The following is a 19708-nucleotide window of genomic DNA, read 5'->3' as shown; positions in this document are numbered from 1 at the left end:
CCAGCCGACATCAGGACCAGCCTCTCCTGCTCTGAAGAAGGGATGCTGTCACGGGGAGATAGCTCGTAAGTGCCCTGGGGGATTGCATCAGCTCTTGTCATATAGAGATGTGAAGTGCTTCAAACTGTTAACTCAAATGGCAGACCTAGATTCAAGATCAACTCAACTGCAGTGGTGCCGTGAAACGTTGAAAGGAAGCCGTTACTCGTCCTGCTGCATCAACATCTACTATCGAGTTGCACTTCAAATTATCTGTGGGGTTAAATGACATCGGAGCACACGCTGTGGAAGGAGAGCAAACAAAAAAACCAAAAAAACCAAAAAAAAAACCAAAAAAAAAAAAACCCACACATTTACTGCATTCAGTAAATTTATCTCCGGGTTGTCACTGAGTCACTGATCCGGTCATCGTTTTATGAAACGTCTAATTTAAAGTTCCCAGGAAAATTAAAAACAAACAGGATGTTCAGTAGCGAGTCTCTCTGGTGTTATATCTAACAGTGCAAAGCAGTTCAGTCCACAGTCTGTAATTAATTTCTTATGCAAGTTTTGCCTGCATTCGTCATATATATTATGATGCATATTAACACTGGTAAAATATTTGTTATTGTGATATTAAATTCAGCCGTATCGCGTCACAGGCTATAACACTACATATCATTTAAAATTTAATAAATAGAATTGAATCTAGAACAAAGCCGTTGTTTTACATGTGATAACAGGAATGACATTTTTTTTTTTTTTTTTTTAATAGCCAGATTGGGAATCCTCACCATGAACTACCTCATCTACAGTACAAGCAATCCACTGGCGAGTTCAGGGGTGCATCTGCGTGTGCGTCTTTATGCATGTACATGTGTGTTTGACTGCTGGAGTGTATGATGGATGATAGGGGGCCCAGGGACGCTCTGTCACCGAGGCCTGTTAGCCTGGAGCTCAGCATCCCTACATGACGGAGACAGGTTTATAACTTCCTCAGTCAATTTTGATTTGAAAACTTTGTTGATGGCTGAATAAACCCTGTACTCGCATCAAGACATGTCTTGTTTGTGTGTATGTGTGTGTGTTTGTGTGTGTGTACTATTCTACAACCCTCATATAAAGATTCATACATTACGCTGTAGCCAGGTAAAGCTGCAACAGAGCATGAATGTGTAAGTTTTATTGTGTCTATATAGTGTATACAGCTGCAGATTGTAAGCACCCAGTACGTTTCCTTCTCTGCTTTTACATTAGCAAAAGTCACATCAAAAAAGGTTACTGCCCAGTAACTTTAATGGTCAGATTAGTGTGTCTCTATCAGACAGGATGCTGAATGGCTGCCTGTGATGCTACTGGCTCGACACAAAGACGAAGCATATCGGCCTGTGTTTCCATGGTGCTTAGGCAGAAAACATGTCAAATATTAGAGGAAACACAATTTTATTCCAACATGGCAATCGCACATGTGCGATTTTTGTCAAGTTTCTTATTCACAGTTACATTTTTGATCCAAATGTTATGTGAGAAATAGAACACAGTTTACTTTTCTAAAAATGTATGGAAATGTTTGATTAAAGAAACTGGTGTAAAGTACATTTCTGACACCCCTGCTGCTCATATTTTTAGTATAACACATGAAGCCTACCACATACAGTAGCAGAGAACTTTAAAATATGACAGGAGTCGTTTGTGAGAACGAACAAACTGAAATGTTATGCTGTATAAATACTGACTAAGACTGCATTGGATAAGCGTTATTAGGATGGCACAGGGATTAAATTTTAATTAAACACAAGTTAGAAAATTAACTTTGGTTTGCGTTTGTGGGTCTCACACACTGGCTCACCGAATACATGAAAAATGTTCACAGAGCTGGACAGTTATCAGTTATCCTGATCAAACTGACATATAGTTATTTCTAATGGAATTAATTTTTGTCAAAGTATACATATTCAAATTTCAGTTTAGGGTGTCGTACCCCCCCCCCCCCCCCCGAGCTCTATGCAAAGCAGTGTATCCAATTGAAAAGGACATTATGGAAATCTGTGTGAAAGCATAAAATTCAAACTCTGCTTAGCATGATTTACATTCTCTTTGAAGCTTCAAGAATTGCACCTAAAAGTCATCCATAAGAAAACCACTTCTTCTATACCATACAGCATTCTATACCACTCTATAGCGCCCGAGCATTCAGATGGAAGGCTCACGCACTACTTGAAACGGCCAGCCAGTCTTTATAAGATGTCACTGGACTTCTGCTCTGTTAGCAAGAAACACAGAATTAAAAGATGAGAAATCACATCTGAATTAAGTGATACGATTTTTGGTTTGTCAAATCACTGCAGGTTTGCCAAAGTGAGCCGAGGGAAGATTACTTCTATGCAAACTAGAAATTGTCTGCTTTTTTAATCAACCCAATATTCATTGAAATTAAGGTTTTAGAACAATTCTGAGATGTGAGTGAATTATAATTGCTGGCTAAAATCCATAGTTTACATAATTATTTGGAGACTTTTTTTAAATAAGAGGGCTAAAATTGAAAAACTAATAAAACTGGGGCACAGGTGAAAGACTGTAGTGAAAATACTCCTTGAATTAAAGGGTTGGTGAAGATATCCACTATCTGCTAGCATCTGTACTATGTGCTAGGATTTTGAACACTTAAATGCTAAAATATTCAGTGTTGATGACAAATAAAATGTTATTTAATAAGACTAATCCTTACAATAAAGATCATATAAGGCTTGAATCAGTGATTCCTTTTTATGAATTGCAACTAAAGAGATAAAAAATTCACAGGATTAAGTCTCATCAATTGTCTGCATTGAACTTAGCATTCAAAACCTTTGTAACATTAATAATGCCCGACACATCGAAGCTTTGACTGCTGCAAATTACCATGTATATGGTGCAGTGAAGATGAGAAAGTGACCCGAGGAGCAGAGTTACTGAGGTCAGATGTGGCCCACAAGCACGTACTTCCCCATCACCGGACTGCATTAACTATTCTCTTTCCTCTGTTGTTACTCTCTACAGCCCTTCAACCACCAGCTCCTTCTCATCTCCACCTGCCATCTTGATGATATAGTCCTGCTCTTGTGTGAGTGGCTGGTGAGCGATCCCCAAGGGAGTCGATGACTCTCAACTCCATCTCCTTCTGACTGATATTTTCACCTTCAAGGTCTCACCATCATGCTTTTGTTTGAACACAGTGACAACAGACTGGGCTGCAAGCACTTCGCAGGTCAAACAGACCTCCAGTGCCACAGAGGAGCTGCACATGTGGCGATGTCTGCATTGTCATGGAAATGCCTTCTGTTTGACCAGCAAAAATCATTATGCAGAGCAAAAGAGCAGGAGGTTTGAACAAGAGTGCCTTTTAAATGTTCAACACGTTGGCCGTTTGAAAAGTTCAGATAACGGCGTTGTGAGGGTGAAGTTGTGAGACTGGACGGCTTGCTGAATAATTCTGGGGGAAATCAGTTTGCTAGGACTCGACCAACGCATGCAGAAATCTCACTTCGCATGCCCACCACCATCCCCCACCCCCGTCCGCTGCATGCCATTTCCTTGACATATGCAATTAAGGACTATCTATGCAAGCAGATAACAGACCTAAACCCTTGGCCCTTGCGTCACCTCGAGAGCCGTGCTCCGAGATCATCACGTTGAACAAATAACAATCCCTTCTTCGGCAGGCTCGTGCAGTCCACCATTTGCTGCAATGCAGAGGTGAGAGGAGCGCTACAGGACGTGTCTTATCCTTTCAGAGATCCTCTCACCTTCAGGGAGACGTCAGCACGGTAACACAGCAAGGACAGCTGCTAAACACTGACCCTTTGAGTACGGCTGTATGCATTTTTTAAGGAGGATTCAGCAGAGTATGAAACATGTAAGGCTTATGATATTCTGTAATTGGATTTCCCAGAAAGCTGGTGACAAAGTCCCTCACACACCACTAATCCTCCCAATCAGCACTGCAGGCCTAAAGCGTGCTCCTCTTCGCAGATGAATGCGGAGCAAAGGCAGGAGAATGGAGCATGAATCGAGGAAGAACACAGGGATGGCAAGATGAAGAAGGGCGTGAGCCGCGGCACGACCGCATGAGGACAAACTGCCGCGGAAGAAGCGCCAACGTGTCCCAACAAGCGAGCGCACGAGGCCTGATCGCCATCTCCGTGCTGGGAGTGAGGCGAGTTAGAGGAGGCAGGTCGCCCGGGACAGCTGCGAAAAGCAACGAGGGAGACAGAGTTCAACGTGTCACACCACAACAGCAAACATTCAGACTGTTGCTGTCAGAAGTGGTCTGCGGCTCTGCCTTCACAACAAGCTAAGCAGATTAGCTTTGCTGAATCACAGGAAACAGTTCACTTTAGGACTCCATGACAGATGCCTTTAAGAAAAGAAGACAGAAGGAGAAAAACTCTCATCTCCATCAGAGAGATTACAGTTAGTTTGAGAGGACGCCTCTAAAATATTCGACTTGACTATAGGAGAGCTGGGCTCGCCTGGGTAAAGACTTGTGGTGATATTTCAGGTGCAGAGCACTGCACCTGACTGAATTGTTTTGAATCCAATTCTACACAGCAGGGGAAAATACCTGGCAGCTGAAAACATCTCTTGTTCTTGCTCTTATTTGGATGATTGGAGAAAAAAAAAAAAGAACAAAAAAAAAACAAGCAGAATAAAAGTGGTGGATGTCTGGCAGGCGCATATATTTTTCCATCAATGTCAAAACACTGGATTGTTTTTTCCTGCCCCCCTGAATACTGTACATCAATTGTATCTGTTCTTCAGTCATGCTTGATAAACTAGTTTGTGTTTGTCATTTTTTCTTTTGCAAGACAGGACAGCGAGACACCTTGAAATTTCCATATTCCAGTTAGTTGAGTGTAATGCTTCCTGACTGGTTGTTTCTGTCCTTTAGGGGGGATTTCAGATCTGTGTCTCGTGTAAGGGTTATACACACACACACACAAACACACACACACAAACGCAAACACACAGGCAAGCAAAGCCAGGAGTGTGTCACACAGAGGAGATGACTATCTGCCACTCTCACGAGGTCCACTTCCTGCGTGTGCCCCCGGTGTCACTAATCAAATTATGCGTCACAATTCATATTCTATGGTGATGAAACAAACCAGGACAAGCCGTTGAGGGATTTGCATTGTGAAGCCTGATTACAGGGCTGCATTTTAACAACGGCACCTCTCCAGGACCAGTCTCTCCCAGCTCTTTGCCTTTCTGTGAAGAATAATAGAATAAGTCAACGAGGACAGGAGATGGGAGTAGTTGTTTAACCTTGAAGACATCACTTAAAGAATTCCCTCTCCTTCTCAGCCTCAATCCGGGCCTGGTTAAGTATGTAGAGTCCTGCACCACTTTTCATCTTATTAGTGCCCTTGCTGAGACAGTGCTCCATCCCTGAATGATAATGCTGGAGGTGGCACAGAAAGAGAGAGTGAGAGAGCGAGAGAGAGAGAGAGAGATGGAGAGATGGAAAACAGAGGGCTCTGATAGTGAGCTATAATCCTATATATTTCAGGGCTCTGTCATACAGACCTTTAAAATATGCCTCTCTAACCTCACTTTTCTAAAACATATTTCCCCCCCAAAAAAACCAATGATGGTTCTCAGCAAGGCGCTCCACTTTAGAGCCACTTCATGTAGCCACTTTGGAGAGAGGAGAGCAAGAAGTTTTCTCGCATTAGATGAAAAGATGTGCTTCATTTGACTCTCAGCGCACCTTTCATCGTCTGGACATATGCCGGGGCGCTGACCCCAATGAGAGGAATTCTGTGTAATTTGGTGGGAGTCCGATACCTTGTCTGATGTGGTCACTATTCAGTCAGAGGCTTTAAAATACGTGTCACGACAAAGACGCACTGTAACAGATTCGACATATGTGGTCAACTCATCAGCAAAAACTAAATACGAGAAAATTCATTTTAAAGCGAAATTGATAAAGTTGCAATTAATATATAGTATTTTTGTTTAAAGCGTCAGTTCACCCAAATTACAAGAATATTGTTACACTGATTTCTAATGGTATCTAGGTAGGGCTGGGCAATATTGGATTAATGAACGGTCACTATGGCGCTTATCGGTCTCTCTCTCTTTTTTTTTTTTGAGCCATGCACTCTTTATATTCAAGGCAGTGTGACTGTGCTCCAAGTGACTAAACAAATTGATGGTGTTACCTTTGGTTGCTATTCATGTCGCACTGCACCACTGTCTGCTAGTTATGACTGATAAGACCCCCTCAGGAGGCGAGGCGAGTGTCTGCGTCATCGTTTCCAAAACACTCAGTTTCTGCCCGTCCAGACCATCCAAAACAGTGGCTCCAAAACTCCGGAGTAGTGGACGCCAGACGTGAAATGTAGCAAAAGTGATTCGTTTTAAAACTAGAACAAATTAGTGTGGACGTAGCCTGAGGCTCTGTGTTTGCACTTGTGTCATCCAAATCACCAGCTTCGCTTAGTTGGACAAGGTCGTTTTTTTTTTTTTTTTTTTTTTTTTTTAAGGGGACAGTTCATGAACGCAGGCATTGTGGGAAGTTTTAACCAAATTAACCCACATGAGTAAGATTAAGTCAGTGAGAGGTTGGAAATGTTGGCCATAATGCTTTTTCGGATAATTACTCTGCCCTGTATCTGGGCCCTGGAGATGGTTTTGGTTTTTATTTGCCAATGTTTTCAGATGTCGTCCACCATTCACCCAATACAATGGAGGTGAATGAAATTTAGTTTGTGGTGCTCACAACACTAAAAACGTCCAATGGCATATTTCCAGAAACAATGTCTTAGTCACTCAGGATAATCCACAGACCTCGCTGTAAGCATTCATCATTGGAACTTATTTCCATCAAGGAAATATTTCCTGTAAAAATAGGGAAATACAGTTTATTACAACATAGATTTTATTTTTGTGGCTCTGGTCTTGTTGAGACCGCAAGCATAGCATCACTGCTGAAAATGGATCCAGCTGCAACTTTATTATCAAAACCAAAAGTTGAGTGCACTTGCCCTGTTGGGAATAATAAATAATGATAATAAAAATCATAATGGTTATTTCAATACTTGCTCAAATTAAAGCAATCTGCATGACTACCTGAGATACTACTTCTAATAAAGTGAGGTGGGCAAACTGACGCTTTACGATTCAGATTGTGATACATAAATTAATCCCGCTTTTTGAACTAATCACAGACTTTGGTGTACTGTGAAAAAAATAAAAATAAAAAAATTAATTAAATTAAAAACAACCTGGCTGCTACACAAATTCTACAACAGGAAACTCCTCATGCAACAAGTCTTCATTACTGCTAAATATTTCATTCAGTTAAAGGACATCCAAGAGCTAAAAAGCTTTACTCTGAGACAAACCCCTGAAATTGGGAGTGAAATGTTTACTGACTTTTCACAAACTTCGGCCACTTGAGAGCAATTTCCAAACTTAAGCTTCTTTATGCATAAAAAGACTCAAAGTCTATCCCCTTACAGCTTAGGGATGGGACGTGTTGTAGCAGCAGCAGCAGCAGCAGCAGCAATGGACAGGAGGAAAATACATTGCGCAAAGTCTTGAGAACATAAAGCCAGTCTGATGAGACTTTTCTGTGCCACTGACAAATTTAAGAAAGGTACATTATTCAGACTAACTGTCCATTTACTGTAACCTACACTATAAGAGTAAGGTCCCATTTCCCCTCAACCACACGTATTTTAAGTTTCTTTATGGTAAGTTAATGTCAAAGTGGACACCATGCTATTTTTGGCTACTGTCCACTTCGCACCCATTGTGGGTCTGCTCCTGAATGTGTGCAGCTCATCCCCGGAAGCGTATCAAACCTCACACATCGACTGACAGCAGGTTCTGGACATTTAACTTGCTTCAGTTCAGTGTAGGAGACAGGGGAGATTGAGGAGGGCGCAACTGTATCTACTTACAATCCAGTTCACATCACACACACATGCACACACGGGCATACACAAACACAGTGGTTAGTCACTTCATCTCTCCATCCTCATACTGTGCCTCTCTACTGCACTATTCCCTTCTCTCATAAACATAGCTAAGCCACTGAACTCTCCCAAGTCCTTTTTCATCATATTCTAGCAGTGTCAGGGCTGCAAAGGGCACCGGCATCTGAGAGAAGCTTTCTATTGAGGCCTTTGGAATGGATTCACTCCAAACGGCCTTTTCATTCTGCAGCTGCGATGGATTAGCTCTGTCATGGGTCCAGATGAAGTTTGCCTTCCTGATCTGCACGCCACGCCGTGGAAAATAAAGCCATGCCACCGAGATAAAGAAGGGAGGAAAAAATAAAATTAAGGGACAGGAATCACGCCGGCGGCTACCCAACGGTCGATGATAGAACACTTCAATATTTCATCACACAGTCATGCATGGACACACAAACATTAACAGCGGCCTGGGAGCAACCGCCCACAGGTTTTACGTAGCCATGTGTGAAATGGCAAGGGCCACACAACAGCACTCTCCGAATTAACCATTGGAGGAAGAAACAGAGGAGGGTCATGGTTGAGCGAGCACATCATGTTCACTTAATTCTCACTCATGGGGATAGTGAGCTCTAAGAACAGGAGAACCGCAGAAAGAGTAAAGTAAGACGACACCGCTGTGTCAATGTTTTCTCCCTTTTTGCGCCCATAAATACGTCTTCTTAAAACAAGTTTGACAAACTGATGGGCAGCGATGGCAACCCCCCCCCCCCCTCTGACGACCGAGCAGCGGATGAGTCAAAGCACCTTGGAGCTTTTTAGTCGCCTACAACCAAGCAAATAATTCATATTATTCATGGCCATTTGATTAACATTCTACTCTTTGACGGCGTTCGTGCAGATTTGATTAAATTTGTGAGTTCAATGTGAATCAGTGAATGTTCAGAGACACATTGGCGCTTGTTATGGTGACAACACAGCTAAAGTGGTTTGAGTGGCGTGGGTTTGCTCCTCAGGCCTGCCAGCAGATATCTGTGATTCAGTGTCATCAGTAGTTCCTTCCAACACATTAACAGACCCGGCTCTGACATCGCTGGACTCTTCAATCTTCAACTGCAATCATAGTTGCAGTGATTGTCTATAAATTCATCCTGCCTCCAGAGGTGTTGGTCTGCATTATGTCTTTCATTACATAAGATGTGTTTAATATTAACCACAGAACCTATTCATGGCACGGCATGGCTTATTTGCATCTCTGTATCACTGCAAGGAATATGCTAATATCTTTTTTTCCCCCCTCTTCTTCCTCCTCTCCTTCAGCCTCTATGCTAGAGTGCCCATACACTAGTTTCACAAGGTTATGATGCTTCAGTGGCCCGGCGACTGTGAACTGTCACAAGCAATCAGTTATGATGGAGCCCTTGTTTCTGCACAGACATGCAGCTTTGGCAGGGCTCTGCTAGCGACTGCCTCTTTTGAAACAAGCCAAAAACGTGCGGATCAATCTGCTCATTCGGCAGACGGAGAGTTGGAAGCTGGAAGCAACCTTCGCACTGTGATCCAATATTTACTAGTTGGGAGAGTACATCATGACACTCCCTAGTGGTGTTTTGTATTCATCACAACACCGCCCTGATGTCCCCTTCATTTTTTGACTGTCTTTAGCAGAGAAATTGTACTCCACCACACACACACACACACACACACACACACACACACACACACACACACACACACACACACACACAGAGATAAACAGCTGATAATGCAGTCCAAGTGGACTGACAAGATTAGGCAGCACATAGGTGCCAATTAATGCTTTTCTCTGGGTTCTTGAGGAATAATAAAAGGCTCAGAAGTATTTTCTTTCACAAACTGTGTGACCTTGGTTAGGACAATGCAGTCAGCAGCTCCTATTGAGGAAGACTACAGAGTTTCTTTTTCTCTTGGACCCAGTGAAGTCAGACCAATGCAGCAACTTCCGATGAGGCACGATGTGCTATTCCAGCTCAAGTAGAGGATTACTGATTCAGTGATTACGGGTATTGTAGGGGAGTGTAGTGAATGGCCAATAGCCAGCTGAGTGTGACTGCAACGGCTGCAGGAACATAGCTGTAATGGGCTTTGTGGGAGAGATTAAATATATATAAAGAGAGAGAGAGAGAAATGAGAAAGACACAGAGGGGGAGTAGAGGTAAAAAATGCTGACTGCAATGTCAGAGATCTTTAATAGTGACAAGTTTTGAAAATGTGCCTCCTCTCTTGTTCTTTACTCCATCCCTGCCTTTTCACAACTGGTGAATGAGGATAAATTACATTTTGAAATGAAAAATAATCTCTGCCACAAATAACGTGCCCCACTCTCCTTGAGAGGTTTTGCTCATTGAGAAAACAAAATGGAAAGCAGCCATTACATGGAGCTGGGCTGCTGGCAGACATATCCCTGATGCACCTGAGATGAATAGTTCACAATAGCAGCTTGCCCCCTGTTCATTTTACTTAACTTGCACCACATGTACGGGGGGTTTTCTCATCATGAACAGTTTTTCCTTGCACACAGCACAGCAGCAAATGGGTTTAAAGCACCACTAACATTTTTGTGTGCCTCCTTGTGTGCGGTCCCTCATAGTGTTTATCACTGTTTTTTATATGGTCAGCCTGCTCCTCCTGTTCATCACAACGCACGGCTGATATCATCTTCAATAAGGGAACACAGACTTAGCCTGTCATTGTTGAATTATAGTTCAAAATCCACCCTATCATTTGAACAGTGGTGAACAGATGTGCGGCGCATAGATGGGCTGTCATGTTGCATCATGTCTGCTGATGAAAAAAGGGGCTTGATCTACGCTTTGCATTCAAGACTTTGCCATAAAGCTCACATACGAGTCAGTGTTTCACAAATTATTCTCAAAACCTACTCTAGTTAATGGCAACATCAGGGTTTTCATTGCTCAACAGTGGCGTAAATTGTTTTTACAGATGTGGAAATGTTATTGACAACAACATCCATCAAAATGTTCAGGCTTTATGAACAACCCCATATGTCCTCCCATATGTTTAAAGCACAGAGTTACTACGGCATGCATGATAAAAAATCCAATATGGTTTTTTCAGGGCCGATACGGATTATCGGTGATCAAGGAGACCGATAACTGATATTTGGAACCGATATGCCAACACAAAACTACTGCTGTATAAGGACACTCACCATGGCGGCATTTCTATTATTTTGTCCACTCCATTTATATCAGTGAAAGTTGTCTAAATAACAGAAACACCTCTATATAATCTAATACAGCTTCAAACACTAAAGCCTCCATAATGATAATCAACAACTGTCTAATATTATTTTAATAACAACTGAACATTATAACCTTCATGCGGGAGGATTTAGTGCAGGACTGTTGTATTAGACTACATTAGTGTTAGCTAGATGTTCCTAATAAACTGACAATTAAGAGTATATTAGTAATTATCAGTTGTATGCACAGGCTGCATAGTGCCCGACTGGAATTAATTGGTTGGTTTCGGTGCTGTTCTCAGCTGTGAACTGATTCACTTGGCAGCTCACTTTAATACTTTTATCTAATATTATTATTATCACCAATTAAGATTTTTTACCCCTCCCCTTTTAAAATATAATCCAGTAACACATTTACTCAGAGATATTTAATGGGTTGAAAAAACATAACGATACCGATAATCAGAAAATGCTGAATATTACCACCGATTGTCGGCCAGGCCGATCACTAATAAAAAAGCATCAGTTACCATGTAAATGCAGAACGATGTATATTGGTTCTGTGTTGACTGTGACTATGAGGCCTATTTGAAATAACTGTGGATTGTGGGGTGAGAATATCGTCAGGTTGCCATGACAGTCCATCTATACTCATTTCACCTCCAATCCCTCTTCTCACTTGCAATTCATCACATTTGCCCCAGAAAATTGAGTAGATAGATGAAGGAAATCAATGGGAAATTCAAAGACCCTAACATCCCCACAGTGTGTCTGAGCACAGCACACTGACTGGATAGAGAAATGTTTAAAAGTAGCAATGTAAAGTCCACGATGTCAGTTACTGATCTTCCCGACACTATGTGCCTTTTTGTTTTTTTATATTCCATAGCTGCGGAAATGGCCAAATGCCCAGTGTTTGTAAAAGATATATGGAGATTTGAAGGAACCACAGCAGCCAGGGAGGAAAGCTGTTGTTTTATCAAACAACATCTGCCAGCGTCATTGATTCCAAGACAAATAACACTCCGACAGCAACACTTCTCCTCAGGTTGGGTTTAAGAGGATCTTTTGATATTCTGATTAAAAATTCATTGTGTTGAATCTGCCTTGGAGTGTGTTCTCTGTTTTCTATTCTGAATCTCATTACAGCTTCAGATATGTGCCTGAATTAAAAATAAAAATAAAAATAAAAAAATACAGTGGACGGCATCTCATGGCCAGAAAATTAGGTCAAAACAATGTTCCCTTTGGAGGTTTGGCCTTTGGAGTGTTTCCAGCATTTTATGTGTTTGAAGTATGAGAATGCTTTAACCTCATGTGACCACAACAAACAGTACCAGTCACTGCAATCATTCCAGCAAGACTTCAAGAAAATTGTATAAAATGTAGTATGTCATCAGCATTAAATTTCAGCAAGTGTGTTTCTGTAATGTTGTAGCAATTACTATAACACTTGTAGTAACAATTAATAAGAGTTTTATGGAAATGTTTTACTATGTAGTTGTAGTGTTCCAAAAAAAGTTATGATAATAATTCTGCCAGACATTTTCAAACCTCAGTCAGATCATAAAATGTGACAAATGCTCCACCCGTTCTCTGCCTCATCCTCTGCTATCTGAACTGTGCTGTCAGTCACCCTGCTTCTGCTGTTGTCCTGCTCCCTTCTCAGAGACCTTGCAGCTCCCACAGCATGTAACCTCATCCAGAGCCGTTACTGTACCACTCATCTGACTGAGACCCATATCCAGCCACCTCAGCAGGCCTCTGAGACCGCCTGTCCTGCTGGCCTACAAATCACACCATTACGTTACTGTACTGCGGCTCATGTTTCTCGGAGAGACTTGTGCGCAGTCATGATGCTTATCGAATAAACTTGACACATGTTTATTTTTTTCACATAAATCCCAGCCTGCGTATCTTTCCAAAATTGTATTTTCTAAAATTGCATTAGTTTTTTTTTTTTTTTTTTTTGCACAAACAGACGCAGGATGTACAAGTAATATTTTTACTGTGACCTTTACTTTGGTTGAACGATGGAGTGGATCAAGAAAGAACAAAACAGTGAGATTTACTCAGTAACAAATTCAAAAGGGGGAGACAAGATGTGCTCTATGCATATGTGCGCACACATGCGTACATATGAACATGCCTGAGCATCCATAAACAAACCTCCATCTGTGCCTCAAACACAGCTGGACTGCGATGGCATGTCCCGGTACGACCCCCGCAGCCTGAAGATGTCTCTCTCTCCAACACGCACAGAAACACAAACACACTCATACACACGCATACTCTCTAAGATAAGCAACATCTTAAGCATTCTTTAATCAAATTCCTTTTCCTTGTGCTTTCTCTTACTGCAGCCTCCATCTCTGTCCTCCCACCCCTCGCTTTCCCAGCTTCCCCCTGCCACGTTTCCCCGGTCACACCTTTCAAGCTGAGTTACAGCCTGCAAGGAGAAGAAGTGTGGCACCACTACAATCACCTGAGGAACTTCTCTCGACCATAGCCTGTCTCTGTCAGGCCATGTGCTGCAAAAACATGTCTCCCTGTCTCTTTGTTTACCATCCATTCACACACCACCAACGCCAACAACAGCCCCAAAAGCTATACACGACAATACATGCAAGGATGGGGTAAGGGCTTTTACATCTGGGCCCCACAACATATGCCATTTGCCACATGTGCTCAGTCATAGTGTGGGCCGCCAGTGTAAAGAGACTGTTGGTGTTTCTGGGCAACATGTGCAGAGCTAGCACCGCCTGGGTGGGCGTAAAGGTCAGTGAAGAAGATGCTTTTAAGGATGTGCTGTGTCTAGACAAAAAAATTGACTGTGCTAGTGAGTCTTTATGATAACCTTGAGCAATGATGTTGATGTTCCACGTCCATGTAAAAAAACAAGCATCAGCTGGATTTTCTGCTACATTAATGCTACCGTCTGAATTCCCTCCACACAAATTTTGGTCATGATACTGAAGTCACAACAACATTGCTCACATATTATCACCAAAGATCATCCTGCATTATGTGCAAAACCACATCCAGCCAAAGTGCAGCACATAAATAATGTGCCATAATCCATTTTTCTGACGATGCTAATACTGTAGCAAGAACTGCTAGCATCACATAAATGAACTGCTATTCACTTGGAGCCAGGTTAAAAGAATAGTTCACCATTTTTTGGAGATACATTTATTCTCTTTCTTTTAGTATGTAGCTAGAGCTAGCAGCAGAGCTAGCTTAGCTAGCTCAGCTTAGTCTTACTGTCAAAATACACCTACCAGCACCTTAAAGGCTCAATAATTAACACACTATACTTTCTTTGTTTAATCTGTAAAAACAACAATATGCTATTCCAAGTTGTTAGACTATAGGACAGATATGAGAGTGCTATCAATCTTCTGAACTAAGCCTTGGCAGGAAAATGAATAAGCATGTTTCCCCAGATGTCAGACTATTTCTTTAACCTCATCTTCCCTCCATTAAAAAAAAAAAAAAGTCATAATGCACCTCTCAATCACTGCTTTTCTCTCTTGTCCCTCTGATCTTTCTTGCCTTTCCAGCAAACAAATGCAATCACAGTGACTCTTGTTTTATCCTGCATTCTTTTTCCATGCTCTTGGGGCGAGGCAGTGTTGGTATGCAGTTTTGGTATACAGTAGCTAACAGCGATGGGAAGGTGAACGGCACAGCCAAAGAAGCATCTGCTACTGCCAGGCTTTAAGGACCTGGAGGATTCAATAAAAGGGGGGTAGGCACATGTAAAAAGGCTGGCAGAGGGGACACAGACCATTAGCTTAATGACAGAATGAGGAATGAGGATCAGGGAGATGAGATTCAAAAGCCAAGCATTGCAAAATTTGCCTTAAACAGGAATCAAGGCAAGTAATCTAATAAATAGTGTGGCACAGAGAAGGCAGAGGGGGGCTTGATGGTTTTTTTTTTCTTTTCGCCTGAGGTAAAGGAAGAAGAAGAGGAAGGGTAAACAGGAGAGAAAAGGATGGCGGTATCATTAAGTTGCCTGGCCGTGACCATCAGGAACATTAATGCTGTCTGCTCTGCTTTCTTCAGACTGGTACCCTTTGCTTTGAACTACTCCTCTGTGAGCATACCTGACTCCTAGCTTCCATAGCTATTATGGACCCTGCACTGGTAATTACACATTTCACAATTTCTGATGTCACTTCAAAGCAACAACAGTCTTGCCACGAAAGCACATACCATGCCTCTGCAGTACAAAGCCAAGCCTTAAGGATTACTGAAGCCACACATTGTTTTGCTGCCGGTCACTAATTCAATTAATATCATAAGGCTTTAAACTGACTTGAAAGAAATTGTTCTGACACAAGACTGTGGCTTCATTATACCTAAGGATTTCCATATTTTGTTTCTCAAAAGCGAAAAATAAACTCCAGCAAGTTTAATTTGAATTACTGTATGCACATCCTATTGTTCCTCTCCCTCTGTTATGTTACTTTTAAAGGATGTACAGCAAATGAGGGGGAGTGATCTACATGATGAGTCAGAGTAGACGGCTTTGGCACTCTCTCTCCCTCTCTCTCTCTCTCTCCCCCTCTGAGTAAAGAGAGAAAACACACTAAAGCAAAATAACATCAGCTGCAAGAAAAGAGTTGTCCGAACAAAACAAAATAAAATAAATAAATAAATTTTAAAAAGTCGTCATTTCAACCACTCTGCAAGGCCTAAAGCAGCCAGATCTCATCTTTGTCAAAGCAATGAAGCTTAACTCAAAATAGATTTACCCCCCCGAACCCACATAAACGCCACTTTTATAAAACCTTGTTTCGGATTGTTCGATCATAAAGTAGATGTGAGCTATGTGTGCGAAGGTCTGAGTCATCCACATGGGGCCGTTGATGACAAAGGGAATTTGAATGTCCACTAAATAACTGTGACAGCCCGCAGTACAAACAACAGCGCTGACAAATGTAAAACTCAGAACACAGGAGGTCTTCACTCACTACAGGCAAAGCCTCAAAGGCCTGGAAGTCAGCAGATAAGTGATATTTAATAACCGTCATCTCTATTTCGTTCACTACATTTGTCGAGACAATCTGAGGTGCTTGTGGACTGTTGTGAGCTCAGCATGAGCTGTCTGAGGTTTGCGAGCTCAGCTTGACAAGACTCTCAGGGCACTATCTTGAAAAAACACACTTCGTACATTTCACAAATCAGATTCTAAAGAGTACTGCAACTGAGACTGTTTTAAGAACAGAGCACTCTGAGTGTGTTAAGTATAAAACTTTGCTCTGTATAATGGAGCTGGCTTAACACTCAGCGAGGAGTATAAATTTCAAGCTGAGCACATTATTAATAGGCACATCAAAGCGAAAGAGATGCTCTCACCATTTCTCAACATTTTAATGACATTTGACAATCACCCTCTTAATTTTGCATCACTAACAATACATGTCTTTTAAGCATTGGTTTATTTGCGTCATTAAAGGTTCATAGCTTTTTCTTTATCTGAAGTTCAAGGCAGTCCTGAGACGGTGCTCTGATGGAGATGCTAAGACGTGGCAGCGAGAAACGGGGCCATGGCTCCCACAGGAACCCCTTCCTCTTACTAAAGCTCTGTCTGCCCCTGAATTTAATTAGATTTTGATATCAAGCCTTTTTCTCCTATGCTTCCCTTCCTCTTCAACATGCGTGAAATTGCACAGCACTATCTATTATTTATTCTCTCTCATTTGCTTATTGTTTCTTATGGATGCCTTCGTTAGGGCACTTGCAGCTCTGCTTCTTGTGATATGACGCTCTGCTTCATCTCCCTCCCTGTTCAGACCCACCTCCTCTGCAGGTCTGAGCCCAACTCATTTGCTGGCATTGGTCGGGGAGCTATGGATTTTTTTTCCCCCCCTTTCACCCAATGACAGCACGGTGAGGTGCTATGAGGGCTGGGTGCTAATGAGCTGACTCTGCAATGCTGGGGGAGACGCTCTGTAACACAGGGGGAGTCAGAGGACGGAGCAGGCGGGGATGCTCTGGCACATGGAGAGTCAGAGGGGCCATTATGACCGTGCCACACAGGGGTTAGATGGACTGAACCGCACGGAGCTGTGTGTCTCCAAAGTCAGCCATTCAGCCAAACTGAAGCCATCATTTAAAATGACACCACAAAATGGCATTCTCGACTCCATTTCTTCCCTTTTCGCCCACTCTGTTTCTGCTGATTTCAACAAACTGCTGCCAAAGGGGTGCTTACAGAGAGGAAGTTATCTGTTGGACCAGCTACAAATCAAAATGGCTCTGTGCACCAGTTGCACCATGGGATGTCCATACCTAGGTGAACCCCCCCCCCCCCCCCCCCAAAAAAAAAAAAAAACCAAGGTACCATTTTATATTCATTGATATTTCTTCTTGAATCATTCATGTGATGAAAATTAAAGATGGTGATAAAACACTTAACGCCTCCATCCAATTTCTTTCCATACTAAGAAATACAAACTCCTCCAGCACTGAGTCCTTGACACAGGGTTTGTGTAATTGGCTGCATTCTCTACTCAAGGCCGGCACGTATGTTGCCAAGGGAACTTTTTTTTTTTCATTGTGGAATTCATGTATTTGTAAAATATCACCTGTCAAGCTCAACACAGGCAAAATATACAACACATTCTGTGGTTAAAAAAAAAAAAAAAAAAAAAAAACCAAGAATACTATGTAAAATGAACTGCAACACTGTGTACATTAGAGACACTCTGTGTTTGTAAATGTTTGGTAATCCCCACTGAGACTTCATGAACCAAAGGGAAGTGAGATGAACTTGACTGCTTCCCCTGGATTGAGCCATAGCCTCCATAAGCTCCATATGAGTTCGACATAAATAATTCTGCTCTTTCTGCGTGGACAATAAGTGGTGAGAATCTGGACATGGCTGAAATGGAAGCACACTTACACGCATGGGTGACTGAAAAGCTGTTGGACGACTCGAGGTTGTCGACATTGTAGTTGAGGTGGAAAGGCTTTTCAGTGGTGTTTTGGTTGGTGTTGTAGAGTTGGACAGCGAACCTGAACGCGCTGTGCTCCTGCACCGTGGAACGCATGAACAGTCCCCCTTAAAGACAAAATAAAAAAAAAACAAGATCAGACAACGCTTTCAGTCACATCTGTGTGTTTTAGTCCAGTGTCAGCTCTGGACACTATTTTATTCAGCGAGGGGGAACTCCATACATCCCATAGTGATACAAAGCAGGTTCATTTTCATGTGAAAGAATAACTCCCATGCATTTCTGACCAGTGCGCCTAACTCTTCAGACCGAGCTGACCGTCTCCCCGCTTCCTTATTACACACTCCACTTATTTTCAGACAGTGATCACAATGACACCGTGTACGCCAGATGTAGCTTTAGTCTAGTTTTCAACAATCAGCGGCTTTAAGCTCGCAGCACACGTAAAATCAAGTTAGTCTCTATCATTGCGCAGAGCTCCGCGCTCCGTACACATCTTTCCGGTCTAAAAATTGCAATGTTGCAGTTGATCTATCCACATGCGAACCACAATCCGCAGCCCTTTCTAAACACAGCGGAAACACTTACCGATATTAATCTGATTGGGAAATCCAGCGAATGATCTGTCAAAGAGCCACAGTAGAAACAAAACCACGCGTTGTGCCATTTTCTCCGACCTATCTGTTCAACTCCTTAAAAGGCTCTGTGTAAGCAAATTCATATGTTCTGGATGGAAGCCGGGCGCGATGGAAATCCAGAGGAGAGATGATGGTCGCTCACAGTGCACCAATTAGGTTCATTGAGGTGCAGCCCAGCTGCAGAGCATTTTTTGCAACTAAGGGAGAGAGACAGGGAGAGAGAGAGTGAGAGGGAGAGAAACAGGGAGAGAGAGAGTGAGGGGGGGAGAGGAAGAGAGAGAGAGAGGGAGAGAGAGAGAGAGAGAGAGAGAGAGAGAGAGAGAGAGAGAGAGAAAGGAGGGGTGGGCTGGTGGAGGGAAGAAGGAGCTGATCTGAACTCCGATTGGAGGCGTCGCTGCGCGGGCCAGTGTTGGTCAAACTTGATCTGACGTTAAATTAAAAAGCGTAAAAAGCGTCAGCCCGCTAGATTACGGCAGCTCGGAATATGCGCGGGACTTGTCAATATTAGCCCACTGCTGGCCGAATCAATCGAAACACTGCAGTCTCAGGTGGCCGGTGATTCTGAATAGCCTGGCCACTTCCAGCTGCGGCAGCTGCTGCAAATCCCGAGGATCAGCGGAGCCGCTGCGTTTGCACCATTTGAGGTGAACACAGTGAACTGCAGTTATTTCCCACAGTGGGGACACGAGTGAAAAGTTTGTGTCCACGTTGGGTCCCTTTCACTCATTTCGCGCGGCTGAGAAAACAATAGTGACATTTTAAGGTTAGCAAGAGGCACAGCAGTAAGAGATGGAAAGCTGAAAAGACATCATGCCTGGATACCCACACCCCCTCATACACGTATGATATGCTGGCAGAGGGAAACAGGGACTCAGAGTCAACAGAACTGTCTATGGTCCTGAAAATGATCAT

General features: G+C 42.6%; 1 protein-coding gene across 2 annotated transcripts in view; it reads right to left on the bottom strand.

Annotated features, from left to right (window-relative positions):
- gria3b (glutamate receptor, ionotropic, AMPA 3b) overlaps positions 1–19030 on the bottom strand; it is an 80156-nt gene extending 61126 nt beyond the window's left edge. For both annotated transcript variants that reach the window (XM_023402187.2, XM_023402186.2), the window contains exons 1-2: positions 18747–19030; positions 18107–18265 (exon numbers count right to left, since the gene is read on the bottom strand). In XM_023402187.2, coding sequence (XP_023257955.1) covers positions 18107–18265; positions 18747–18825 — 238 coding nt within the window. In that variant the 5' untranslated portion in view covers positions 18826–19030. The remainder of the gene's footprint in view (positions 1–18106; positions 18266–18746) is intronic.
- Positions 19031–19708: the final 678 nt, after the last annotated feature.

The sequence above is a fragment of the Seriola lalandi genome, unplaced genomic scaffold (genome assembly GCF_002814215.2).
Source record: "Seriola lalandi dorsalis isolate HSWRI2012SDOR001 ecotype SW California unplaced genomic scaffold, Sedor1 jcf7180002053898, whole genome shotgun sequence".
NCBI lineage: Eukaryota > Metazoa > Chordata > Actinopteri > Carangiformes > Carangidae > Seriola > Seriola lalandi.
Note: the sequence above shows the minus strand (reverse complement) of the source record. Positions and strands in the feature narration are given on the sequence as shown.